Source organism: Canis lupus, chromosome 6 (genome assembly GCF_003254725.2).
Source record: "Canis lupus dingo isolate Sandy chromosome 6, ASM325472v2, whole genome shotgun sequence".
NCBI lineage: Eukaryota > Metazoa > Chordata > Mammalia > Carnivora > Canidae > Canis > Canis lupus.
In genome coordinates, this window is record NC_064248.1 from 28,514,487 (window position 1) to 28,541,542 (window position 27,056).

General features: G+C 42.0%; 1 protein-coding gene across 2 annotated transcripts in view; it reads left to right on the forward strand.

The window, feature by feature from the left end:
* PARN (poly(A)-specific ribonuclease) overlaps positions 1 to 27,056 on the forward strand; it is a 155,195-nt gene continuing 128,139 nt past the window's right edge. Inside the window, exons 1-13 of one of the 2 annotated variants that reach the window (XM_035718207.2) lie at positions 1 to 177; positions 617 to 694; positions 2,561 to 2,640; positions 3,125 to 3,192; positions 3,277 to 3,358; positions 11,127 to 11,187; positions 13,360 to 13,525; positions 15,177 to 15,242; positions 15,978 to 16,016; positions 17,572 to 17,614; positions 18,666 to 18,746; positions 22,890 to 22,973; positions 26,105 to 26,182. In XM_035718207.2, the coding sequence (XP_035574100.2) occupies positions 159 to 177; positions 617 to 694; positions 2,561 to 2,640; positions 3,125 to 3,192; positions 3,277 to 3,358; positions 11,127 to 11,187; positions 13,360 to 13,525; positions 15,177 to 15,242; positions 15,978 to 16,016; positions 17,572 to 17,614; positions 18,666 to 18,746; positions 22,890 to 22,973; positions 26,105 to 26,182 (945 nt within the window). In that variant the 5' untranslated portion in view covers positions 1 to 158. The remainder of the gene's footprint in view (positions 178 to 616; positions 695 to 2,560; positions 2,641 to 3,124; positions 3,193 to 3,276; positions 3,359 to 11,126; positions 11,188 to 13,359; positions 13,526 to 15,176; positions 15,243 to 15,977; positions 16,017 to 17,571; positions 17,615 to 18,665; positions 18,747 to 22,889; positions 22,974 to 26,104; positions 26,183 to 27,056) is intronic. The other variant, XM_025416454.3, reaches the window with a different exon arrangement.

Consider the following 27,056-nt stretch of genomic DNA (forward strand, 5'->3'; position numbering starts at 1 on the left):
ACGTGACGCGCGCCGGCGCGCGCTGTTTCCGGAAGTCGCCGCCGCGGTCTCCGCCGCCGCCACCTCCGCTGCCTGCTGCTGCGGTCCCCGCGGAACTTTGCGAGTAGAACGGCTGAGGCGGGCCCCGGGCGGGGCCGCGGTTCTGGCCACTCTGCAGAATGGAGATAATCAGGAGCAGTGCGTGTCCTGCGTGCACCTCCCCCAGCCCCACGGACCCCCGTCACCCGGCCTGCTAGGCCCAGGCCGGGGCCGGTTTGCTTGGCGGGGCCTTGGGGCTGGGGCAGCCCCTTAGGGGTTTGCCTCCCCTTAAGTCTGTGAGCTTTTTCTGGGGGGGGGGCCTGCCCCTCTCTGTCCCGTGCCCTCCTGCCCGGGCGTCCCCCCTCCCCTCTGTGGCCTGAGAGCACCCACCCCCACGTGCCCTCCTGTGGGCCGGTACACCCACCGGGGACCTGCCCCCCTCTAGCCGTGCACCCCTCGGGGACTTCATACTCTCCGCCTTGCCCTCCTCCCGCCCGAGGTCTCAGAGTCTCCCCAGCCCTTCCTTCCTCTCCCGTTAGGAGCTCTTGGGCAGGAAGCCAGGCCACCGGTTCTGAGCCTCTTCTCGGTTTCTTCACAGATTTTAAGAGTAACCTTCACAAAGTGTACGAGGCCATAGAGGAGGCCGACTTCTTCGCCATCGATGGGGAGTTTTCAGGTATCCCTCGCTTGTAAGCCAGGAGCTAGCAATGCGTAGCCAAGGCTCTTCCCGACGGTCAGACCCCGAGCCTGCTGGCCACTCCTCCTTGTTTGTGGCCTTGGGCGTTGTAGAACTCTCCGTTTAGGCCTGGAAGAGGTGCGGTGGCTCTGGGATTGTTGAAGCTCCATGAGGGTTGCAGATCGAGATCTTGATTTGGGCACAGCTTAAAAGTTGTTTGACATGCACGTGGTAGGATTGAGGTCAGGCTTTGTGTGTGTGTGTGTGTGTGTGTATGGTAAAATACACATGACATAAAATTTACTATTTTAACCATCTTGAAATGGATTTCATAATGCATTGGCATTAAGCACATTCAGCTCGTCTTGCATCCATCTCCAGGACTTTAACATTTTCCTGAACTGAAGCTCTGTACTAATTGTACAGTAATTCTCTCCATTTTCCCCTCCCTGCTGCCTCCAGCAGCCAGCAGCCAGCAGCCATTCTTTCTCTATCTATGAATTTGACTACTCTAGGCACTTCCTGTAAGTGGAATCATACAGTGTTTTTCCCTTGTGACTTGACTTTAGGATCAGGCTCTTATAGGTAAATGAAGGTATTCCTTTATGCATTGGTGGAAGTGTTTATTGCCTACCTCAGCATGAATGTGTGTGTGTGTGTGTTAATTATCAACACTTAAAATTGCAAAGCCCCCCCCCCCCCTTTGGGGATAGAGGACTAACTTCTGAGTTGTTGAAGTCATTATGAACAATTGGTGCAGGTACCCACTTTTGCTACCTGACTTTATGTGTTTAAAAATTTAACCCATTTCTGAAGGAATCCATGCTCGGGTAAATACGATACTCACCGTTAAGCCTGAGGTTTCTAGTTGGAGTCAGTTCCCTAGGAAGCTGAGTTTTCACCAGAAATCATTTTTCTCTGTGACCTTCAAAATTTCTTTGTTGTATAGATATTACTACAAACTGTTGATCAAGACTGATATTCTAACAATAATATACTTCAACATTGCTGGATGTCTGACTACGCGTTAATCCTTTAGAAAGCAACAAAACTTATTTAATCCTACAGATTGGGGATCCCTGGGTGGTGCAGCGGTTTAGCGCCTGCCTTTGGCCCAGGGCGCGATCCTGGAGACCCGGGATCGGATCCCACGTCGGGCTCCCAGTGCATGGAGCCTGCTTTTCCCTTTGCCTGTGTCTCTGCCTCTCTCTCTCTCTGTGTGACTATCATAAATAAATAAAAAAATTAAAAAAAAATCCTACAGATTGCTTGCTTTTTTTAAAAAGATTTATTTATTTATTAGAGACACACACACAGAGAGAGAGAGAGAGAGAGAGAGAAGCAGGCTTTCATGCAAGGAGCCCAATGCGAGACTCGATCCCGGGTCCCCAGGATCATGCCCTAGGCCAAAGGTGGTGCTAAGCCGCTAAGCTACCAGGGCTGCCCTACAGATTGCTTTCTTAAATCATTATTGTGTTTTAAAACTTATTTTATTAATTTTTAGAGAATCTTTATTTGAGAGAGTGCATATGTGCGCACACACAAGCTGGGGGAGGGACAGAGGGAGAAGCAGATTCCCCACTGAGTGGGACTCCAGAATCATGATCTGAGCCAAAGGCAGACACTTAACCTACTGAGCCACCCAGGCACCTTTGAAACCTATTTTAGACAGTAGTACTGCATATGATCAAATTAAAGCATTCACATCTCTAAATCCATTATTACGGTGTTTAGCTTGATGGCCAGTGAAATTAATTCTCATTTTGGAAAAGTAAAGTAAGGAGCACTTCCGATTAATCTTAATTCATAAGAACAGGAAATTATGTGCTGTTGAATAGTGGACTGACCTTTTTTTCTTAAAATTAGGAATCAGTGATGGACCTTCAGTCACTGCACTAACAAATGGTTTTGACACTCCAGAAGAAAGGTATCAGAAGCTTAAAAAGGTAAGTGGATGTGTTCAAACATCTTTTTCCCCCCATATTGGTCTTCCTTACGTTGAATTATAAAGAAATATCATCATGAAACTTGCATGTTAAATTCTCTACCCCAGCTATGAAATGTATTTTAGTGATGTTAAAAATAACAGCAAAAATAATTGTTTGCTGGAAAACATTTTGGGGAAGGCTTAGTATTTTCAGTGTTAATTTGATATGTAGGAAATACAAGGGGGTTATTTTAATCATTTGGAAATAGGCCTAAGATGATGCTCTTGCTCTTGGTTGGTAGATAGGTGTTTAATTGGGAAAGGAATTAAGAAGCATATGTAAATTAATAATGCTTCTGATGAGCAATGTGTAATCTGTTGTAATCGAAAGTATTCTGTTAAAAGTCAAATTGAGTAGTTAGAAAGCCCACCTGATTGAGAGTACTGATGCTCACGTTGAATATACAACGCTCATTTGACGGTGTTTTGTTTCCCTTTTCCAGCATTCCATGGACTTTTTGCTGTTTCAGTTTGGCCTTTGCACTTTTAAGTATGACTACACAGATTCAAAGTAGGTTGTTTTAACAAGCGGCAGATTTCTTTTTTCATGGAGTCATGTAACCCACTAAGTCTCCTTTTGTCTTCTTTCCCGCAGGTATATAACAAAGTCATTTAACTTCTATGTATTCCCGAAACCTTTCAATAGGTCCTCACCAGATGTCAAGTTTGTTTGTCAGGTTGGTAGCATAACTGATTTTCTTCTGTTATGAAGTGCTGATGAGGCAAGTGCGGAAATGTGGAATCAGAATTTTTTTTTTTTAAGATTTTATTTATTCATGAGAGACAGAGAAAAAGAGAAAGAGGCAGAGACACAGGAGGAGGGAGAAGCAGGCTCCACGCCAGGAGCCCGATGCGGAACTCGATCCTGGGACTCCAGGATCGCGCCCTGGGCCAAAGGCAGGCGCTAAACTGCTGAGCCACCCAGGGTTCCCCCCAGAATTCTTTTAAAAATTTGGTTCTACCACTAACTTTCAGTTTTTAGCAAACACCCTTAGGATTGCAAATTAATGATACCGCTTTTAATGACACTGCTCTTTTCCTCCTTCCTTTAGAATCAAGGGGTAAGAGCAATAGGTAAACAGGTGGAAACCCGAACATGAGGTTTATTACTAGCAAAGCTGACTTTGGGAACATGGGTTTGTAATGTGTTTCTGTTTGGGATTTTTAATATCCTCCCCCTGATTTGAACCTTTAAATCAGGTCCTTCAGGCTTTCCTGCCCCATTCTCTATGTACACATCTCCAAGGGTAGGGCTTTATTTTCTAGAGTAACAGAGTATATGTGTATCCTGTTTAAAAAGAGAACCCAGAAGGGCCTAAAGTGCATTTTCTCAGTTCTGTTACCCAAGTGTCCCAGTTAAGAGAGTCCACAGTTTCCTCTGGAGGAGGAGAGGGGATACTTTTATGAACCAAGGTAAGGATTTAGAACATTACCTTTAGAATATTACCTTTAGGGGCACGTGGGTGGCTCAGTGGTTGAGCGTCTGCCTTCGGCTCAAGTTCTGATCCCGGGATCCTGGGATCAGGGAGCCTGCTTCTCCCTCTGCCTATGTCTCTACCTCTCTCTCTGTGTCTCTAATGAATAAATACAATCTTTAAAAAAAAAGAACATCACCTTTAGGATTTTGTAGCTCACCTGGTAGCCACTCAGTAAATATCAGTTCTCTCTTTCTGTTCTCTTAATAATCTGTTATAAAGCATAAGGAGGATGTAAATAAGTGATGTAGTGTGTGGATATGTGATTAGAGACAAGTGTTGATCTCTTTTCCTTTACTATCTTGGGTGCTCAATTCTCAGCAATGTTCATTTGAGTTTTGCCATCCTTCTTCTCTTCTGCCTGTAAGTAGTAATGGAGCCTGGAGCATAGGCTTCTGACCTACTGAGCCATGCCAGATTCTTTCTATAATAAGGCAAGTGAAATTATGAGTTAATCATATGCCTGGGGTGAAGAGGAAAGGGGAAGGGAATTTTGGTCTTGTAACCTGGTTTCTTAAATTAGCAAGTAGGCCTTTATCCTGCATTCAGTTAATAGTTATTTACCAACTACCTTATTAGGGGATACTAATTAAATAGTATTTGTTGATTCTCAATGAGAGAAAAATAGGCTCTGTTTGGCAGTTGGTGTGGATAAAATTTTTCTAGCGATATCAGGAGAAGAGAGAAATGTACATGGCTTCTGCAACTTTAGGCAGGCATCGATTATGCAAAAGCAGATATTGGCAATGAGACACCTTAGGGGTGATGCTTTGTTCTAAATACCAACAAAAGTACTGATACTCTAGGATATGCCCTGGAAGTGGATCAGAAGAACTCTGCCCGTCACACAAAGGTATTCTGTGGCTACACCTGGAACACTTAATGCAATTCTAGTTGCCAGCCCACTCCTTAAAAAACAAACAAAAAGATATGATGGATTTGGATAGGCCAGAGACTCCTGTCTAAAATTGACAATGGAGGGTGCCTGGGTAGTGCATTCGGTTAAGCATCCGATTCTGGATCAGGTCATGATCTCAGGGTCGTGAGATCAAGCCCTGAATTAGGCTCTGTGCTCAGTGTGGAGTTTGCTTGTCCCTCTCCCTCTGCTTCCCCCCCTCCCCCCCATCGCTTGGATACACATGTGTGCATACACTCTCTATCTCTCAAATAAATAAATGAAATCTTTAAAAAACAAAATGGACAATGGAATCAACATTGCAATTTTTTAGTCTGGAAAAAGCAAAGGCAGAGAAAAGGTTTAAATTTAGTATGTAAACTTGTGAATTGTATGGATAAGGTGAATGATAATATCTTTGAATTTTTAGTTTTTTTTTTTTTTTTTTTTCGGGTTCTCCATCCACTGTGGTATCTGTTTTATTTAAAATTCTAGGGCAGAGTTGCATCTTACAAGGGAGTTAGTTTCTAAAGTCAGAGAGCGGGGTGAAAACACTCTTGGAAAGCTCTTATCACCCTTAAAACAGATAGGGTTTGGAAGTAGAGTAACATAATAGGTTCTTCTGAAAAATAAACATCTGTACACACAGTGAGTTGCTTACACACTAGGCAGGAAAGGGAAGAACAGGCTGACTAAGAACCACACACTCTCCCAGGGGCTGTTCCTGTCCAGTGGAATAGGAGGGATTCACATTATGTAAAAAAAAATTTTGGGATGCTTGGGTGACTTAGCAGTTAAGCGTCTGCCTTTAGCCCAGGGTGTGATCCTGGAGTCCTGGGATCGGGTCCCACATTGGGCTCCCTCCCTGGAGCCTGCTACTGTCTCTGCCTATGTCTCTGCCCCCCTCGTCTCTCTGTGTCTCTCATGAATAAATAAAATCTTAAAAAAAATTTTTTTTGAGTACATGGATAAATAGTATTACATTAGTTTCAGGTATACAACATAGTGATTCGGCATCTCTATATGTCATGGTGTGCTCACAAGTATAGCTACCACCTGTCACCGAACAAGGCTATTAAAATATTATTGTGTTCCCATGACTTTATTCAATCCATGCCTAGAAGCCTCTACCTTCCATTTCCCTTTACCCATTTCGCCCAGCCCCTTGCCTCCTTCCTTTCTGGCATTTGTCAATTTCTTTTCTGTATTTAGGCATTTACATTGTTTTCATCTCTTTTTCTTCTCCTTTTTATTTTTCTAGTCGAGCCTCAAATGTTGAATTCACTGAAGATACATAAATGATTGTGAAATATCAGAGCATTGCTGCTATCTATAGAGTAAAAAAATGAGTTTTGTTTTGTTTTGTTTTATTTTTTTATTTTTTATTTTTTTTATAAGAGATGGCTTTCTTTTTTATTTTTTTTATTTTTTATTTTATTTTATTTTATTTTTTTATTTTATTTTATTTTATTTTATTTTATTTTATTTTATTTTATTTTTATTTTTATTTTTATTTTATTATGATAGGCACACACAGAGAGAGAGAGGTAGAGACACAGGCAGAGGGAGAAGCAGGCTCCATGCACCGGGAGCCCGACGTGGGATTCGATCCCGGGTCTCCAGAATTGCGCCCTGGGCCAAAGGCAGGCGCCAAACCACTGCGCCACCCAGGGATCCCTGTTTTGTTTTAATATATCCTCTTCCCTGGGACACCTCCTTCCCTCCTTTTGTCGTGACTTTTTTTTTTTTTTTTAAAGATTTTATGTTATTTATTTGAGAGGCAGAGCATGAACAGGGGGTGGGCGATCCCAGGACACTGAGATCATGGCTTGAGCCGAAGGTAGACACTTAACCCACTGAGTCACCCAGGCGTCCCTTTCTTAACTTTTATATACTTGTATTCCTACACAGATTTCTTCCACTTAGATTGGTGGCATGTCCCAATAAACTCACTGTAAAGTTGGAAATCTTGTAAGTCAAAACTGCTTTTGGTACCCCTGACCTATTGAACATCATAAAGGTGCTCAGAACACTTACATTAGCCTGCTATTGAGCAAAATCATCTAACACAAAGCCTATTTTGTAATATAATGTTAACAGTCTCATCATTTGTCAAATACCATATTGAAAGTGAAACGTAGGATGGTTGTATGGGCAGGGTGCCTGGCTGGCTCAGTCAGTAGAGCATACAACTCTTGATCTCAAGGTTGTGAGTTTGAGCCTCATGAAGGTTTAAAAATAACATCTTAGAAAAAAAAGAGGAATGATTGCATGAGTATAGAATGGTTCTAAGTGCTTGTGTTTGTGTGGTTGAGTGGAAGCTGCCACTGCCCAGGATCATAAGAGAGTATTGTGCTGTATATATCTCTGGCCCAGAAAAGATCCCAATTCAAAATTCAACGTAAAGTTACTACTGAGTACATACTGCTTTTGCATCACTGTGAAGTGGAAAAATCTTAATATGAGCCATTGTTAAGTAGGGGACCATCTGTATCCATAGATCTACACACATGTTTATCTTTTTAAAATATTTACAGATTCCTAATATTCATATTTTATGTAACATGTATTTTCCACTCAACACAGTTTCTTCATATTTCACAGTGTGGATGTATGTAATTTATTTAATTGGAATGTAGAACTTTTCCAAAGATTCCCCCCCCCTTTTCTTTTGAGAGAAAGAGAGCAGGGGAGGGGGCAGAGGGAGAGAGAATCCTCTGTAGGCTCCTAGGCCAGCATGCAATCTGACATGGGACTTGACCTTACAACCCTGAAATCATGACCTGAATTGAAACTAAGAGATGCTTAACCGACTGAGCCACTCAGGCTCCCCAAAGGTTCCCTTATTTTAAACAGTGTTGTAAACATTCGTGTGTAGTATGTGTTGGTGTATATGTAGGAATTTTTTCTTTTTAAGTAAGCTCTACATCCAGTGAGGGACTCGAACTCACCACCCTGTGATCAAGAGTTGTATGTTCCACTGACTGAGCCAGTTAGGTGCCACAGATATGTAGGAGTATTTTTATAGGATTTAAAAAACATTTTATTTATTTATTAGGGTATGAGTGGTGGGGAGGGACAGAAGGAGAAGCAGGCTCCCTACTTGGGGCTCATTCAGTCCCAGGACCCTGGGATCATGACCTGAGCTGAAGGCAGACGCTTAACTGACTGAGCCACTCGGGCGCCCTATAGAATTTTTTGACAGATTTCCTAGAAGGGGAGTTGCTGACTCATAGGGCGTCTGCATATGAAATTTTGATGGATGCCTGAAATTGTTCTCCCAAATAGCGGTGCTCATTCTTTGAATCCTGAAAGTGGTGTAATTAGGGCAAATCAAAGGTCATGGATTCTAATTTCAAATAGATTTTGTAGGTTCTAGGATTTAAAAAAAAAATTATGGTAAGTAATACATAACAAAATTCATAATTTTAAGTAGGTTTTTTTAAAAGATTTTATTAGAGTGCACAAGTGGGGGTGGGGAGGAGGGGCAGAGGGAGAGGGAGAAGCAGACTCCTTGCTACCAGAGACATCACCCCCCGACGCCCCCTGCTCCCCACCATCGGGCTTGATTCCAGGATCTCGAGACCATGACCTGAGCTGAAGACTGATGCTTAATTGACTGAGTCACTCAGGCACCCCATCATTTTAAGTACTTTTTTAGAAAAATACTTTATTTTAATTCAGTTTGCCAAAATATAACACCCAGTGCATTTTAAGTAGTTTTTAAGTTCAGTGGCATTAAATAAGACATTAAGTTGTATAACCTGAAGGGTGTTGTTTGAGTGGAAAATACATAGATTCAGAAAGGGACAGATGAACCTTTGGCTGGATATTTAAAGAGAAGGAAGTTAGGATATTTTGGACTCTAGTGACAGGGACAGAAAGGCCTTTCCTTAGTCCATCTTTTAGTGCCTCTGTCAGTGATGGGGTATTTCAGTGGGCAGAGCTGTAAGAATACTCAGGAACGGGGCAGCCCTGTTGGCTGAGCAGTTTAGCGCCCCTTCAGCCCAAGGTGTGATCCTGGAGACCCGGGATTGAGTCCCACGTCAGGCTCCCTGCATGGAGCCTGTTTCTCCCTCTGCCTGTGTCTCTGCCTCTCTCTATGTGTGTGTGTCTCTCATGAATAAATAAATAAAATCTTAAAAAAAAAAAAAGAATACTCAGGAACGGTAGACAGAAAGGAGGGTTGTGGTCCAAGTCAGAAGACATTGGGTCTTGGTTCAGAACAGGATAAAAAGGGAAGATGTGGGTGGGGGTGGGGAATTGCACGTTTCAAACCACAGAAAACCTGGAACTAATGGAAGGCCATGTGCGTGTGTACATGTGTGTGGTGGTGGTAGGGTAAGATAGTCTTTTTTTTTTTTTTTTAAGATAGTCTTTTTTACATCTCTGCCAGGTTTTAAAAAGAATTTGTGTTGGCAAATAAAGATAAATTCGTTATTTACCTTTTGACACAAGACCTAAAAAATGAGTAAAGGAAAAATTGAAAGCAAAGAAAAATGAAGATGTGCTTTGTACAGTGTGATTAGAACACAGAGTTTGTGTCAGAGAAAGTCTCCACTCTTCATCTCTGTGCTTTCTAGCAGCTGAGCTGGGGGAAACACACCCACACTTCTGTGGCCCAGAGGATCGGAGCAAAGGAGGTCATGAGAACATGCAACTTTCATTACCATAAAGCAATCACAAATACAGAAAACCTTGTCTTCAGCTATGTGTCTCAAGTGAATACTGTCACAAGTGTAACGGGACTGGTACAATGTCCCTCATCTGGGATGTTGGTATCCTGACACAGTAAAGTTCAGGAAAGGTAGTTCTATGAGGAACCAGATCAAAATGACTAAGATGTGTCACCCTCTCATGTTCTGACTTAAAACAAGAAATTGAGTAGCTAGGGATGCCTGGGTGGCTCAGTGGTTGAGTGTCTGCCTTCAGCTCAGGGTGTGATCCTGGGGTCCTGGGATCAGGTCACGCATCAGGTTCTCCCTAGGAGCCTGGTTGTCTTTCTGCCCATGTCTCTGCCTCTCTTTCTGTGTCTCTCATGAATAAATAAATATAATATTAAAAAAAAAAAACGAAATTAGAGTAGCTATGGTCATATTTCCTGCTCTTTGGTTAGATCGAGTCAAGAACTTTGTGATTTGCCATTTGTGGATGCCATGTATCATAGTATTTTCTTAATGTTTTCTTTTTTTTTTTTAATTTTTATTTATTTATGATAGTCACAGAGAGAGAGAGAGGCAGAGACACAGGCAGAGGGAGAAGCAGGCTCCATGCACCGGGAGCCCGACGTGGGATTCGATCCCGGGTCTCCAGGATCGCGCCCTGGGCCAAAGACAGGCGCCAAACCGCTGCGCCACCCAGGGATCCCCTGTTTTCATTTAAACTTCTATAGTGTAGCTTATAGTAGGTTTGAGATTGTTTGTGTAATCGGTCTTGGTACTGGGAACTTTTCTCTATTTTTGATCTTGAATGTAAAGAATGCCCAGCTAACGTTTTCGGTTTTCAGAATCTACTGTGATGTGTTACTTGCACATGTGAGCTACTCTAAGTGTGAACTGGTGGTAAGAGAATGTCGGTACATTTTATTTTTTTTATAGTTTCCTACTCAGTACAAGGATCAGGAGTTTTCTGCCTTTTGGGAGAATATGTATTTGCCTTTACAATTTTCTCAAATATTGTGAAACAAAGGATATTTGTTTTATAAGCTCTAAAGAAGAAGAGCCCAGATAGTTTATTTATGTTTTAAAGATTTATTTATTTATGAGAGACACAGACTGAGGGAGAGAGAGAGGCAGAGACATAGGCAGAGGGAGAAGCAGGCTCTTTGCAGGGATCACGACCTGAGCCAAAGGCAGGCACCCAACTGCTGAGCCACCCAGGTGTCCCGAGCCCAGATAGTTTAAATGAATGGATTATTTGGCAGCCTTGGAGTAGAAAGCCTAATTTTCTGACCTCTGGCATGCTATTTCCTTGGCTGCCTGTTTTTGTTAACATGTCTGAGCTACCTCCCTGCTTCTGTTCACATATCTGCCGCCAATATCACCAAAATGTATGTTCTGTTCACTCCTGTTTCAGAGCTCAAGCATTGACTTTCTAGCAAGCCAAGGATTTGATTTTAATAAAGTTTTCTGCAATGGTAAGATTATATGTGACTTATCCTTAGAGCTTGTAAATTTGGATTTGATTGAGAATTATCTTTTTGTGCCTGCCGTCTGACACAGAATCTCAAGAGTCCTGGTATACCATGTGCAGCCTTAGAGTTTTTAAAAAATTCTTTCATCATGCCTTTTAAAAATTTTAGCCTCGTTGTCACCTGTGAGCTGAATGGGAAGAGTAGACACTACTTCATTTCTCTCTAACAAGGCCTCACTTACTTCTGATTTTATTGGGTGAGGTTTATTCTCCTACTGGTGTGACTTAGTGGTCCTAACAGGCCACCTGAGGGGAACACTTCCTTGTTTTCTTCCAGCGAGATAACTGGTAGAGTACATTAAAAAGTAACTGCTAGAAATGCTGTAATGAAAACTCCCCATTTCAAGTAGCGCTTGTTTTATAATTGGAAATGTTTCTCATGGGAGAAAAAAAGTCTGCATAGACCATAGTCATGTTGGCTCACTGGCTGGTGTGACAGGTGGGTGGACACCCTGAGGAAAGGGACCACATCTCATTCATTTCATATCCCTGATGCTTTGAAAGCTGGAGTCGTCTGCTATGTCAAGGAAGTGACCCAATATTCATGAGTGAATACTGGGCGGTAAAGTCCCCACCAGAATGTTTTGCCTTCCAAGTGTTTGGGAGAGCCTCTGGTTTTCCCCACGGTTTTAAGCAGCTGCTGTGGGAAGGTCAATAACTACTTTTAATTTGTCTCATAAGTTACATTCTTTTCCACCGTGAATGCCAAATTATTGAGTTCAGGAAGGAGAGTTTTCTCAACAAAACTACTGGAAGATAGACTCAAAATTCTCTTCCCATCAGCGAAATGGTCTTGTGAACCCTTTAGAACGCATGCCATGGTGTTTTTTACTTGCCTCACTGATGCTGCCTCTTAATTTTTATTGATGATTTTGACTTGGAAATAGCAAGAGAAAGATTCTTGGAGCCCAGACTAACACAGTGAGTGAATGAGCTGGGCTTGAGCACACAGTTTGGGTGTTCTAAAAATTTTTCTCCATTGGCTCATATTTGACTCGAAAGCTTTACAAAATACAGATTCCAAGGGGGCACCTGGGTGGCTCAGTCAGTTAAGCATCCAACTCTTCTTGATCTCAGCTCAGGCCTTGATCTCAAGGTCGTGAGTTTGAGCCCCACATTGGAATCCGTGCTGAGCAAGGAGCCTACCTAGAAAAAATAAATAAAGAAAATACAAAATTCCATTTGTAGTTAGAGCACTATATTGGAATAAGTGCAGAAATCTTTTGAAAGAACTTCCTTAACTGGTCTCTATGGATGTATCATTTCCAGCCTGATGGCTTTATTTTCGGAAAAGGAGAGAAACAGCTAAATGGGAGTGTGCCTCATTCTCCTTGTGTTTCTTCTTTTTTTTTTCTTAAGATTTTATTTATTTATTCTTGAGAGACACAGTTTACAGTTTACTGTGTAAATGAGGTCTCACTGTAAATCAAGCCATGCCCACACATTTACCCCGCCTTCAGCCTTCAAGAGTCAAGATGATCTCTTAGAAACGAGAAGCAGATAATGTAATTATCTTGCTTAAGACCTTCTAATGGCATTCCATTGGTCTTAGAATAAAGTAAATTCTTGCCATGGCTTGTAAAGGCCTGCACAGTCTTGCACATCCTCTCCATGTCGATGTTGCACTATTCTCCTGCTCACCGTGTTCTGGTCCGGCCACCTTCCTTGCTGGTTTGGGAGCAGTCTGTGCCATTCCATCCTCTAGGCATTTATACTTGTTCTTCTGCCTGCAGTGCTCTTCCCCTGACCCTTTGGTGACCTTCGGGTCTTCCCTAAAAATGACCTCTGATCATCTCGTCCAAAGCCACCCCCTTCACCACAGAGCAGGGTGCATCTCCTTTGTTCACTGTTAGCTCCCTTGTGCTGGATACAATGCCTGGCCCAATGTTAAGTGCCGAATGAGCATTTGTTGAAAGAAGGATGAATGATGGGAGCAAATGAACAGACAGACGTATTTCAAAATCATTTGCTTTTCTGTTGACTTATTGGGATATGATTATATATGTTAAGCCTTTCCTGAGTGTTTTAGATTCATTGGTTCATTCAAAAATTTTTCTGTTAAAATATTTATGTGGTGTTACTTCTGCTAATGCTTTCTTTTTAAAATTACACTTAGGAATTCCATATTTAAATCATGAAGAAGAAAGACAGTTAAGAGAGCAGTATGATGAAAAACGTCTGCAGTCCAATGGTGCAGGAGCTCTGTCTTATGTATCTCCAAACACTTCAAAATGTCCTGTGACAATTCCTGAGGACCAGAAGAAGTTTATTGACCAAGTGGTGTAAGTTCCCAAACTGAAACTGAATGGACGTTATGTAAATGTATGTTGGGGCCGGACTGACATCTATATTTTAAGGTTGAGCTGCGCGCACATAGTGCATGCAGGTGTGATAGGGTGAATGGCAGGGTTTCATTGTGTCATACCTAATTTTGTGTAATCATAGCACATTGTTAAATAGAATCTTGTGTACTGCCCTGAGACTTCCCACATGTCATTAGGCAAGAGACTCTTAGCCAGTGGGCGTACCTCCTGCGTGGATCAAGGGCCCGCCTGATAACCACCGTCCAGTTTGTCTGAAGGCAGGGGAACAAAATAGACTCATCCAGATGTTTGCAGGATATCCCCATTTTTGTTTGTTTTGTTTTATTTTGTTTCTTTGAATGGAGTTTCTGACTAGCAGAAACTGCCCCTGGCAGTCGCAGACCTGCCCCTGGAGGAGCATCTGGTTTTACTGCGTTTTCGGTATAACTGCTTTACCAAAAAAGTAAAAATTAATTAATTACTTAATTTTACTTGAGTATAGTTGACATACAGTGTTATATTAATTTCAGGTGTACAACTTAGTGATTTGACAGGTTTGTACATGATGCTCTGTTCAAAAGCATAGCTCCCATCTGTCTCATTATTTCACTATTACAGTATCATTGATGGTATTCCTTGTACTCTGCTTCTTATTCCTGTGACTTACTTATTTCATAACTGGAAGCCTGTATCTCCCTTTCCCCTTCACCCATTTGCCCAGCCCCCTACTCTCCTTCCCCTAGAAAAGTAAAAATTTAAATTACTTGTATTGATGAATCCTTGAGAAGTTTTACTAACTTGTGAATAATAACAACAAAAAGAATATGTCCACATAAAGTGTTTTAAGATTTTATTTATTTATTCCTGAGAGACACAGAGAGACAGAGACACAAGCAGAGGGAGAAACAGGCTTCTTTTGGGGAACCCAATGCAAGACCTGATCCTGGATCACAACCTGAGCCAAAGGCAGATGCTTAACCACTGAGCTACCCAGGTGCCCCATAAAGTATTTTTTAAAAAGATTTATTTATTTAGTTTGAGACAGAGAAAGAGGGAGAGAGAAAGCACGAGTAGGAGGGGCAAAGGGAGAGGGAGAGAGAATCTCAAGTAGACTCCATGCTGAGCAGGGCGCCCCACATGGGGCTTGATCACACGACCCTGAGATCACAACCTTCGCTAAGACTGAGAGTTGGATGCTTAACCAACTGCTTGCTGCCCCCCGCTCCCCTCCAATAAAATATTTTTATGTGTAACCACGTATAACTTTTGGGATCCCTGGGTGGCGCAGCGGTTTAGCGCCTGCCTTTGGCCCAGGGCGCGATCCTGGAGACCCGGGATCAAGTCCCACATCGGGCTCCCGGTGCATGGAGCCTGCTTCTCCCTCTCCCTGTTTCTCTGCCTCTCTCTCTCTCTCTCTCTGTGACTATCATAAATAAATAAAAAAAAAAAAAAAAAAAAAAAAACCACGTATAACTTTTAAGTGTAGCTAAAAACTTATAACCTGACTGGGTAGAGTCACACTGTCCTATGTGCCTATGGTTAGATTGCTTCTGAGTATGGTGATTCTCTTGGTTGATGACTTCATTCCTTTAAAGATATTGATGTTGATGTTTTCATTCTAATTCCTCAGAGAGAAAATAGAAAATTTACTACAAAGTGAAGAAAGCAAGAACTTGGATTTAGAGCCATGCACTGGGTTAGTTGCCCTGAATATTCCCATATGTTCTTTTTTTGGAGTGGTGGATGATTTCTGGCATGGGCTCCATTTTGGTCTTTGAAACACACATTCGCAGTCTTTTTATTATTTGTATGTTTCCAAGATGTCAGCACTAACTTTAGCATTAACACAGTGAGGACAATGGTATATTGAGACACTGAATGAACAGTCTGTCTTGTGCTGGAGGGGAGAAAACACTCATGCATCTTTGGCTTTAATGTACCCTCTAGAGTGGCATAATTATGTTAGCCTTGAGGAGTGCTTGATCCATGAACGCTTCGAAGGGAAGAATTCACTGTCAGCCCCCTTCTCTCCTTTGAATTTCTCTCTGCAGTAAAAAAATGTCAGCGTTTCAAAGAGGCAGTGACTCAAATACCTTACTTCCCTTTTACTTTGAGACTAGCTTCAAAAAGTGTTTTAATGCATGCGCCTATTTGAAAGTCATCGTACAGCCACAGGAAGCGATGCTGTGGTTAGACAAGAACTTTTACATCCTCGAAAAATGTGATAGAATAATATTAAAGAACATTCTGATGAAGACAAGTGGCAAAGGATCCTGCCACCGCAAACATCCTGCCTGTTTTTGTGTGTGTCTTACCTGTCACATCTCATGGAGTTGCTTTTAAAAGTTAAATGTCTTTCTCAGCCAGTGCTTGATCAGTTAGGATTTCTTTTAATGAGCCCAAATCAGTATCTTCTCTTTTGTTTTTATAGGTTCCAAAGAAAACTAATCTATCAGACTTTGAGCTGGAAGTAAGTGTTTATATTATATTGTATGTGAGAGCTCTGTGAGGGACCCAGGATTTAAAACTAAGTATTATCCTTTAGCTCTTTTTTCACTTTTGAGATTCTGCAGTTTGTAATGATTTGATCATAGCACATTCTTGGGCTGTTCTTTAATTGTGTTACTTCCCCCTACTCCTTAAGTTCCTTGAATACCCACTATTTTTTTTGTTGTTATTTCCTAGCAGATGATTTTAAGCCTTTAAAATTTTCTTTTCATTATCAATTTGGTCTTAAGTCCATGAAGTTCTGGATGTATAGTGTTCTGGTCTTTGAAGGTGTATGATACAGATTGAGTCTCGGGATTTTTTTTTTTTTTAAGATTTTTATTTATTTGTTCATGAGAGACACAGAGAGAGGCAGAGACACAGACAGAGGGAGAAGCAGTCTCCTCGCAGGGAGCCTGATGCAGGACTCGATCCCCGGACTGGGATCACACCCTGAGCTGAAGGAAGATGCTCAACTGCTGAAATACCCAGGCATCCCTGGGTTTTGAGATCTAAGAAATAGCTCAGATGAATGCTCTTTTTAAAGCAGGGGTTGGGCCATGGGTGAGTTTCAGGAGGTCTGTGAATCCCCCAAAATCGCATCCATTGTTATGTGCATGTATTTTTCTGGATGTGTTTCCATAGATTTCTGTGGAAATCTTTTTTTTTTTTTTAAGAGAGAGAGAGAGAGTATGTGCATGTGAGGGGGGTTGTGGAACAGAGGGGCAGAGGGTGAGGGAGAACATCTCAAGCAGACTCCGATCTGAGCAGGGAGTCTGACTTGGGGCTTGATGTCATGACCTTGAGGTCACGACTGGAACTGAAATCAAGAGTAGGATGCTAAACTGACTGAGTCACCTAGGCACCCTATTTCTGTATTTTCCAAGTGGCTCTCTAATCCACAATTTGAACATTAGTGTTGAACAGTTGGATGTTTATATTTGACTTTGAGGTTCTTGTTCTCCCATTAGAATCTGCAATGATGTGTATACTTGGAATTTACTTTGAATAAATGGGAAAAGGACCATTGTCCTCTGACTGGGCTCCTTTCCTGTTGTGTTACCCTTGCAGTGTACTCCATGTAGGTTCCAGATTCCTTTCCTTGGCTATTGCAAATTACCATGTCAAAGTATAGCAGAGTTAACTTACCTCAGACCTCTATGTATGCCCTGTATTATCTAAAATGACCTTCAAAATTTCACCTAGGAAGTAAATGTTACTATATTTGGAAGCGAGATTTGACTGTGTGGTAATGAGCTGAATGTATTATGTGATGCATGACTTGTCAGAAGATGCCTGTGTCCTAAAAAATTTAATTTGAAATCCGATGCACTCCTGACTTTTAAAAGCAGACATAGAGAAACATTTGGCAGCTGCAATATTATGGACAAGACTTACTAGAAAGTCTTCATTATAGTAGTATATATATTAATGAAAGTTAACTAAATTACAGCCATAGAGTTGCTTTGAAAATACCTAGGGTTTTAGCTGTCATTGTCTCCTCTAGTGATGTCCCGTTGTCTCTCTCTCTTCTTTAGGTATCCCAAAGGCATTCATGTTGACACTTTAGAAACTGAAAAGGTAACCCCAAGAACTATCCAGGGCCAAACACATGGAATGATATATTGACATGCTAAGAGTCAGGGTTGACTCCTGGCTGTGCTTCCTATGAACTGGGTGACCTTGGGCAAGTCATGTCACCTCTGGATCTGGAAGCCTTGTCTTCCTCATTGGTACTCTGGGGACAAGCCTGACAATGACAGTCTGTCCCTGTTTCACAGCTATTTTGTGGGTTAGCGGACATGAACATGCTTTGTTAACTTGAAAGTATGTAAATGTTAGTATGCATTCTAATTGTGGTAGAAAGTTATGGTGCTCTACATGAAAAAAGTGGCTTCCTGTTAGATGGGCACATGAAATTAAATGATAGAATCTGCGGCATTAAGCATCAGCATTGCTATGGCATGTATTCCATCGCAGAGATGCGATGATGGAACCGTAATGGCTACTGGGAGGCTGGTGGTGGGCTTCTTTAGGAAAATTTTAGAATTTCAGAATTTTGTGGATGCTCTTAAGAATTTTGTGGTTGCTCTTAAGTCAGATGTCAGATGAAATAAGAGATGAAGTAAATGGAAAACTCTAGCTAGAAGATAAATCTCAAACTTTGACACAGGGTGTGGTGTGCTTAATTGATACAAAGTAGAATACATGAGAAAGAAGGGATTAGTTTTCTGACACCAGGGAGTCCAGGATTTTTTTCCTTAGGTCATCAAAATATACAGAAATTTTATTTTAAAGCCAACTGTTTAGAAATTCACATTTACATGAAGCATAACTTCTTAGTGTTCATCATGGAAAGTGTCTTATTCTTGTAGTCTGTTGATATTTTGAACTGACCTCTGTTGGGTTGAATTAATAAACTGCAGGCAAACGTCATGCAAGCACAGAGGCAGAATTTTGGTTTGTAACACACCAGCTCAGTTTTTGGTGGCATTTCAAAATGCTTTCAGCATGTTTAGCCCATGAAAGGCTGTGTGCTGGCAAAACATATAACTCCGAATGGTAGCAGAATCTGGATTGTTTGAGATCAGATTGCTTCCTGAAAGTTGTACTTCTGCTTTATGTCTTTTAGAAGGAGCGCTACATCGTCATCAGCAAAGTAGATGAAGAAGAGCGTAAGAGGAGGGAGCAGCAGAAACTCGCTAAGGAACAGGTGAGTCATTTTCACGTTCTTTGGGTGAGAAACGACAACTCGATACTGACTTAGGCCTTTCTGTATGTTTGTAGGTCTTGTGTCACATTCAGCGTGATGAATAGTGTCCTACCATAGCAGTATTGAATTGGCAGAGAAACCTAGAACAGAACGAGGGTAACTTAAAGTTAAAATTTTTTTTAGAGATTTTATTTATTTATTCATGAGAGACACACACACACACACACAGAGAGGCATAGACACAGGCAGAGGGAGAAGCAGGCTCCATGCGGGGAGCCCTATGTGGGACTTGATCCCAGGACTCCAGGATCACACCCTGAGCCAAAGGCAGATGCTCAACCACTGAGCCACCCAGGCATCCCCAAGGTTAAAAACTTAGACATAGCCACCAAAGTGAGTCTGACATGGTGGTTGACCAGCACCAGCCTTTGCCTGTGTGAATCAGTCTTGAAGAAAGTATCCTTGGTCATTATTCAGATTGTGTGTCACTGAACTGCACGCATCATTCAGATTGTGTGTCACTGAACTGCTAATATTGCTGTGTTTAGCTTCGGGCACAGTTGCTGGTTTTCCTAAAACAAACTGCGGAACCTGTGATTCAATAGATTAGGATGACATGGCTGTATTTGCATTGTTAGAGAGCATCACTCTGGTTGCTGTCTGGAGAGTGGATTCCAGAGGAGGACCAGAGGCAGGGAGATAGAACAATTATGCTGTGGAGTAACCTAGCTATGAGATGTCAGTAGGTTGGAATAGGATAGTGAGTAGTAATTTAGGTGGAACCTGGAGATATTTAGAAGGTAGAATCAGTGGAATTTGGAATTGAATGTGGGCACTGAAAGTGGAGGGGAGGGCAGCCCAGGTGGCTTAGTGGTTTAGCGCTGCTTTTGGCCCAGGTCATGGTCCTGGAGACCCAGGATCGAGTCCTATGTTGGGCTCCCTGCATGGAGCCTGCTTCTCCCTCTGCCTGTGTCTCTACCTCTCTCTCTCTCTGTGTGTCTCTCATGAATAAATAAATGAAATTAAAAAAAAATTGTCATGCAACCTAGCCAGACTACCTTAAAAAAAAGAGAAAAAAGTGGAGGGAATAAAAGAAAGATACTCAAGCCATAATTTTGAGCAACTGGGTAGACTGGTGTCAGATGGGGAGGGCCAGAGTGATACTGGTAGGGAGACACAGGCAGAGGAGACCAAGAGCTCACACATGCATAAGGCAGGGCCACAGCTGACTGATTCAATCAGTAAAGGGACAAAAAGCTACTGTTGGATTTAGATAGTTTATTGCTTATATAGAGAAGGAAGATAAGCCAGAGGTGCCAGCTGCATTTGGTCCCACATGCCAAAAAGACAACACTAAAACCAAAGGGCCAGGAGACTGCAGCGGGAGTTTTGGCTGCCCCATTACTAAGGAGCCAGTTCTAGACTGTAGCTGAGTGCTTTTCTCTGTTGTAGCTCTCTTCTGCAAAGGAGGGTGGGGCAGAAAGCCCCATGCCTCATCAGAACCTGGGAGGTAGTGAGAAGTACTCCTGACTGGAGAGAGGGAGGCAGGTAGGAGATGGCCTCATAGCAGCTCCTCACAAGCCTTGGCCTCCCACCCGCTCTTCCTGGGCTGTTCCACCAACACAGAGATGGGTCGTGACTCAGGCCTTTGCCTATGTGATATGTGGATACATGCAAGATCACTATGGCATCATGGCAGAGCTGTCCCCCAACAGTGGAAAATGATGTCACCCTCTGTTTTTGACTCAATGACATTTTAGATGTCTTGGGGCATCCAGTAGTGGGTGTCCTATAGACAGACTTGTCATTCTGGAGCTCAGTAGAGAAGGTGAGGTGAGAACTAGGTGTGGCTCTCATTGGTGGGGACACCGGGCCTGGGCTGGAGCACCTACCTTGCACTGAAGAATGAGAGTAAGATGGTCTGGGGTAGGTGCTTGAGGGATCTAGCCTTAGATCTTAGGCAGAAGGAGAAGAATGTGCCCGGAGAGTCTTGAGACCAGCAGCCAAGCAGAATGTTCCAAGAGGGGAATGTCAGCAGAGGAGAAGAATAAAGACTGAGATGTGGCTACTGGGTTTAGCCTTGGGAGTAGTTTTTCTTTTTTTAAAATAATAATTATTAAAAAAAAATAAAATAAAATAAAATAAAATAATAATTATTAAGTGTTGCAGTAAAAGTTTAATAACAGTTTTGAGAGCTAGAATTCCAATCCAGAGGACAGAGGAGAACAAGACAGAAGTTTGAGACCCAAGGGAACTGGGATATTTAGCAGGGACTCCAGCACAGTTCTCATTATTCCAGGAATTCAGATTTTCATCCACTTGACAAGACCTCTGGTCACAAGGAAGAATGGACACTGGTATAGGAATTAGGGTCGAATTAGTTATTCACCAGTTGTAGTGTATTCACCGTATGTTCAGGCATGGTGATAGATGCAGAAGGCATAAGAACAAATGATTTTTTTGATTTATTTATTAGAGCGTGAGCAAGATAGAGCGAGCAAGCACTGGGTAGGGGAGAGGAGCAGAGGGAGAAGCAGACTCCTTACTGAGCAGGGAGTCTGACAAGGGGCTCGATCCTACTATAACCCCAAGAGCATGACCTGAGCTGAAGGCAGACCCTTGACTGACTGAGCTACTTAAGCACCCCCAGAGCAAATGATTCATGACTTTCCTATCCAAGAGTTCATTGTCTGGGAGAAAGTCATAAAGATGTCATTAAAACATTTGCATAGGAAAATGAAGTTTTAAAAAAATATTCCAAAAAATTAAAAAAAATTAATTGTGGCAAAATACACATAGTGTACAATATACTATCCTGTTTCTAGGTGTACAGTTCTGTAGTGTTAAGTGCTTCCATCTTGTTGGGTAGCCACCACCATCCATCTTAGGAAACTGTTACTTAGGTAATTGTTCTTGTCCTGTAAAACTGAAACTCTGTCCCCATTAAACAGTAACTCCCTGTCTGCTCCCTGCCCCAGCCCCTGTCAAACATCATTGTACCTTCTGAGTTTGACGACTCTAGGTGCCTCATGTAAGTGGAGTCATACATTTGTCTTTTTGTGGTTGGTTTATTTCACTCAGCATAGTGTCCTCCAGGTTCATGCATGTTGTACCTGGTGTCAGAATTCCCTTCCTTTTTAGGCTGATCAGTAGCCCATTGTCCGTATAGACCACATTCCTTCTTCTATCTATCATAGACAGTGGGTTGCTTCTACCTTTTGGTTCTTGTGAATAATACTGCTATGATCGTGGGTGTGCAAATTCTTTTGGAGTCCTTGCTTTCGGTTCTTTTGGGCATATACCCAGAAATGAAGTTGCTGGATCGTATGGAAGTTCTATATTTAATTTTTTGAGAAACTGCCATACTGTTTTCCATAGCGACTGTACCACTTTACATTCCCCCCAATAGGGCACAAGTGCTCCAGTTTCTCCACATCCCTGCCAACACTTATTAGCTTGAGGGTAGTTTAAAGAGATGAACAGTTTCAGAGAGAGTGAGGCCAGAGAGCAGAGAGCTGCAAAGAGCTGGCAATGAAACGAGTTCATGGGCAGAGAATTGTCGAGTAATGCAGCTATGATGCGACAGGAAGGGTTAGCAGGTGCATGCAGCTCAGCACTGAGGATGGGGTGTCAAGATAGAGAAATTGAGCCTATTTAGGTATCATTGGGAGGAAAAGAGAGAAGAAACTGGGTGGGGCTGAGTCTCAGAGTGCTGTGCTATAAATGTCCAAAAATGCATCTGACAAGGAAAAAAGCCAGGAGTTAGGAGAGTGCTTGATTTGATCAGTCAGCTGCCAGATGGGCTTCCTCAGAATTTAATGCAGTATTGAATTTGGCCAGCAGGTGGCAGCTTTGAAAAGTTTGTGTTTCTAAGGCCACTTGCTGGACTTTGGAGATTTCAGCAAACGATATGAAATGATGGGTAAATCCTAGGCATCGTTATTTTAGTAACTAATGAATAATTTGGTACTTGCTTATTCCACGTTCTGAAACAGAAGAAAGGTTTGTACATATGTACACATGCATGGTTTGGGATGATGGAGATAGAGCCCAGGAAACTAAAGCTAACTCAATATAACATGAAAGTGCTTTTTGGAGCTAGGCTTTAACCTGTTCAAATAAGGAATCTGTTTATGTCAGTAGTTTTCTCGGTTTGTTTCTCTAAATCAGGAAGAACTGAATGATGCTGTGGGATTTTCTCGAGTCATTCATGCCATTGCCAATTCGGTAAGTGAACCAGGCTTTTTCTTTTTAACACGATTCATTTAAGGTGAAATGCGTGCTCATCACTGCCAATTACCCATTTGGTTGTGTGTAGAATGTTTACCTGGTATGGAGGGAAACCGTGGTTACAATGTGCTCAGTGACATCATAATTGCCAATTGGATCCACGCCATTTTCTGGAAGGTTTACTTGTCCCTACAAGAAAATGGCAGTGAAACTGGAGCCTGGCTGGCTCCACTGGTAGAGCATGTGACTGCTGATCTTAGGGTAGCAAGTTCAAGCCCCACAGTGGGTGTAGAAATTACTTAAAGATAAAAAAATTAAAAAAAAAAAAGCTTTTCTTGTAAAATGTCTAGGAAGATTATGCTTGATGCCCTTATATGCTCCATGAAACTAACTTTTATGATTCTCAAAACCATTTAAGAAGTAGAATAAGCAAGTAAGGAGTAATGGGAAAAATAATGGGGTATCTGACTAAGGGCGTTTTATTCCATAATTAGAAGAACCTAGAGGACAAAGATAATCGTGTTGGGTTCTTCTGCATAACTGTAATGGAATCTCCTGTGTGATGGCCTTGATAATACTTGATAAGTTTTAAAAATGTGTTGACCATTTGTGTAAATATGCTGGAGTATTCCATGATAGGCATGGTGGACATTTTTGCTTGTTTTCTAAGGCCCTTTGGAAAAGAAATAATCTTAGGTGCTGAGCTTTACACCCAGGACACTTTAAGGCCGTAGAGAGCCCCTCCGTGTTCTGTGTTCCGTGGCTGTCTCACCACCAGGTGCAGGCTTGTGAGAATGGGAGTGCCTGAGGGGAGGCTTGTGGCTGCCCCCAACTGGGAATAATCGGCAGTTACAGAGCCCTGTGAAAGAAGTCAGTGAGGTCATCAGAACAGTGTAGAAAGTTGGATGAGTCTGCAGAGAAACGAAACAAAGATGAGCGTCTGTTCAGAAGTGGCTAACAGGCATCCAGAGAAGCAAGGAGGAATTTCTGGTCATATTTGCTCACATCATTATCCATCCTTAGCCAGCAGACTTCAGAGAAGTGGTTGATTTGACTGAGGCCAGCCCTAAAATACAGACCCATCAGCCGTCACTTGGCTTTGAGCTCCTTGTGGCCATCCCCGATGGTGGAGTCTGTTTGCTTGGTTCAGACTCTGATGCCTTCACTGGCTGTGTGCAGCTCCTTGTTGTCCGGCTCCTACAGAATAATTCCCAGCGTGTTGTTGACCGTTGGTGGTTAACGTCACAAAGCATACTATGAAGAAAGCTCCCTTTATCAGTGACCCAGACATTTAAAATTTGGAAGTAACACATCTTAAAAACAGGCTCTATAAAGCCAGGGAATACTCAACACTCTTAAATATTTATGTCCCACCACATTCTTTCCCTGCTAGTCTTACTAGTAAATCTGTATTTTCTGTAGCATTTTTTTTTTTTTTTTAAGATTTATTTATTCAGAGAGAGCGCGAGAAAGGCAGAGACAGAGGCAGAGGGAGAAGCAGGCTCTATGCAGGGAGCCCGATGTGGGACTTGATCCCGGATCTCCAGGATCACACCCCGGGCTGCAGGCAGCGCTAAACCACTGCGCCACCAGGGCTGCCCTTCTGTAGCATTAAAACACTTCATTTTGTACTAATTTTACGCTCATAGCAAATAGTGGAAATCGAGAGAAGAAATAGAAGAGAAATAGTAGAAAGGGAAATAGTAGAGAGTTTCTATAGATTCTTCACCTTGCTCCCCTTTTGCTGATATCTCCTATGACCATGTGGTTATCAGAACCAGGAGATGAACACTAGTATGATACTATGACCAAACTCTAGGCCTTATTTGAACTTCATCACTTTTCCGACTGAGTTCATGGTTCTTTTCAGGAACCACATTTACTTGTTCCTTTTCCTTAGCATTCAGCAGTCTGTTATAATCTCAGTGGCTTTTTTTTTTTTTTTTTTTTTGCTTTTGTTTTTAAAGATTTTATTTATTTATTTGAGAGAGAGGGAAAGGGAGAAAGAGAGAGAGCGAGAGCAAGCAGGGGAAGACTGCGACATGCAGACTCCACACTCAGCGCAGAGCGCAACATGGGGCTTGATCCCACGACCCTGAGATCATGACCTAAGCTGTAATCAAGAGTCAGATGCTTAACTGACTGAACCACTCAGGTGCCCCAGCCCCTCTCCTTTTTTGAGCACCAACTTAGATCACAAGATGTTCAGACTCAGGCTGTGTTTTCCATGCCTCAGTTCTAGAATCCATGAGTTCCCCAAGGAGTCTTGGTTTCTTTTATTGAATAATGGTGTTTAGAAACCCTGATCTGGCACCAGGTACTGCTGTGGTGTTCTGACCCAAAAGGACAGTTTGTCTTTTGGATTGGGAAGATTTTGTATGTAACTGTTTATGTTATGTAATTATGTTTAGCCCAGTGTTTCCAGACGTATCTGAAGATGCACTGGGACATAGATCCACTGTAATGACCAGATAGATACTTTTTGTTAAAAATAGTGTCACCTGGATGGCTAAATCTAAGTTGGTGTTCCATTGTGGTAGTTTAATTTTTATCACAGTGGAGTGATTTATTGAACCCATATTGTACTTCATTTGGCAAAAAAGCAATGAATTGCATTGGAAATTGTATTTCAGAACATTCCTCGTGAATTTTGACATAGATGTGAAGGAAACAAGATTCATTCTGTTTACTAGAATTAGAGATTATTTTTACCTTTCAGTGTTGTTATGAATATGTCTTTTATATATAAATGAGTTGTTTAAAGAATGCACTCATAGAATAGATATTTGGAGCCTGTTCACAAATTATTGATAGTTCAACATACTTAGCATTTTTCACTTTTAGAGCTCTTCAATAAAAATTTTACTACTTCTGGTTCTTGAGGGTGGCAAGGTAAATAAAAAGCAGAGATCAATGAAATCAAAGTCATTGGAGCTTTTACTTTGCATAATGGATTTAACACTCTGAAACTCTTAAATAGGAATAAAGCCAGCCCTAACTTACTTATTTGAATATGGTTTAAAATAAGTTCAGTACAAAATCCTCATAGACTCTGAACCATACATTTCACTCTCAAGCCCCAATATGATTTTGTGCTAAGAAGTCTTCTTCACCCTGACTTTCTTTAGGGAAAACTCGTTATTGGACACAATATGCTCTTGGATGTCATGCACACAGTTCATCAGTTTTACTGCCCACTGCCTGCGGTAAGTGACCTGTCAGTCCACGTTAAAAATTCACGATTTCTTGACATTTGCAGTGATGTGGTTGGAACTAGAGAATATTATGCTAAGCAAAACAAGTCCATCAGAGAAAGACAAATACTATGTGATTTTACTCACGTGGAGTTTAAGACAAAAAAAACCCAAATGAGCAAAGGGAGGAAAAAGCAAGAGAGGGAGACAAATCAGGAAACAGACTTTTAACTCTAGAGAACACACAAATGGTTATCAGAGGGCAGGGAGGCAGGGGAATGGGTGAAATGGGTGATGGGGATTAAGTTGTGCACTTGTGATGAACACTGGGTGTTGTATGGAAGTGTCAAATCACTATCTTGTACTCCTGAAACTAATACAATGCTGTATGTTAACTAACTGGAATTAAAAACTTAGAAGAAAAGAAAAAGAAAAAATCATAATTCCTTATTACTGAGAAAGCATTCTCTATGTGAGTGCTGTTTCTTTGTATGCAGCACATTCCCAGAGAGAGTCTCAGGCACTTGGTTGTAAAATTTTGAAGAGACGTACTTACAAGTTGTTGTAAGGGATCTTCAGTCATCTGACATTGGCAGAGCAGAGTTGAATATTTGTTTCGACTTGACGCCAGTGGTTTGCTCAGTTAGTGCTGGGCAGGGGTACCTTGGCCACAGGTGTGGTCTTCTCATTTGCTAGGGCTAACATTAGCCATAGATTTGTTTCAACTTGATGCCAGTGGTTTGCTCAGTTAGTGCTGGGCAGGGGTACCTCGGTCACAGGCGTGGTCTTCTCATTTGCTAGGGCTAACATTAGCCATAGATTTGTTTCAACTTGATGCCAGTGGTTTGCTCAGTTAGTGCTGGGCAGGGGTACCTCAGCCACAGGC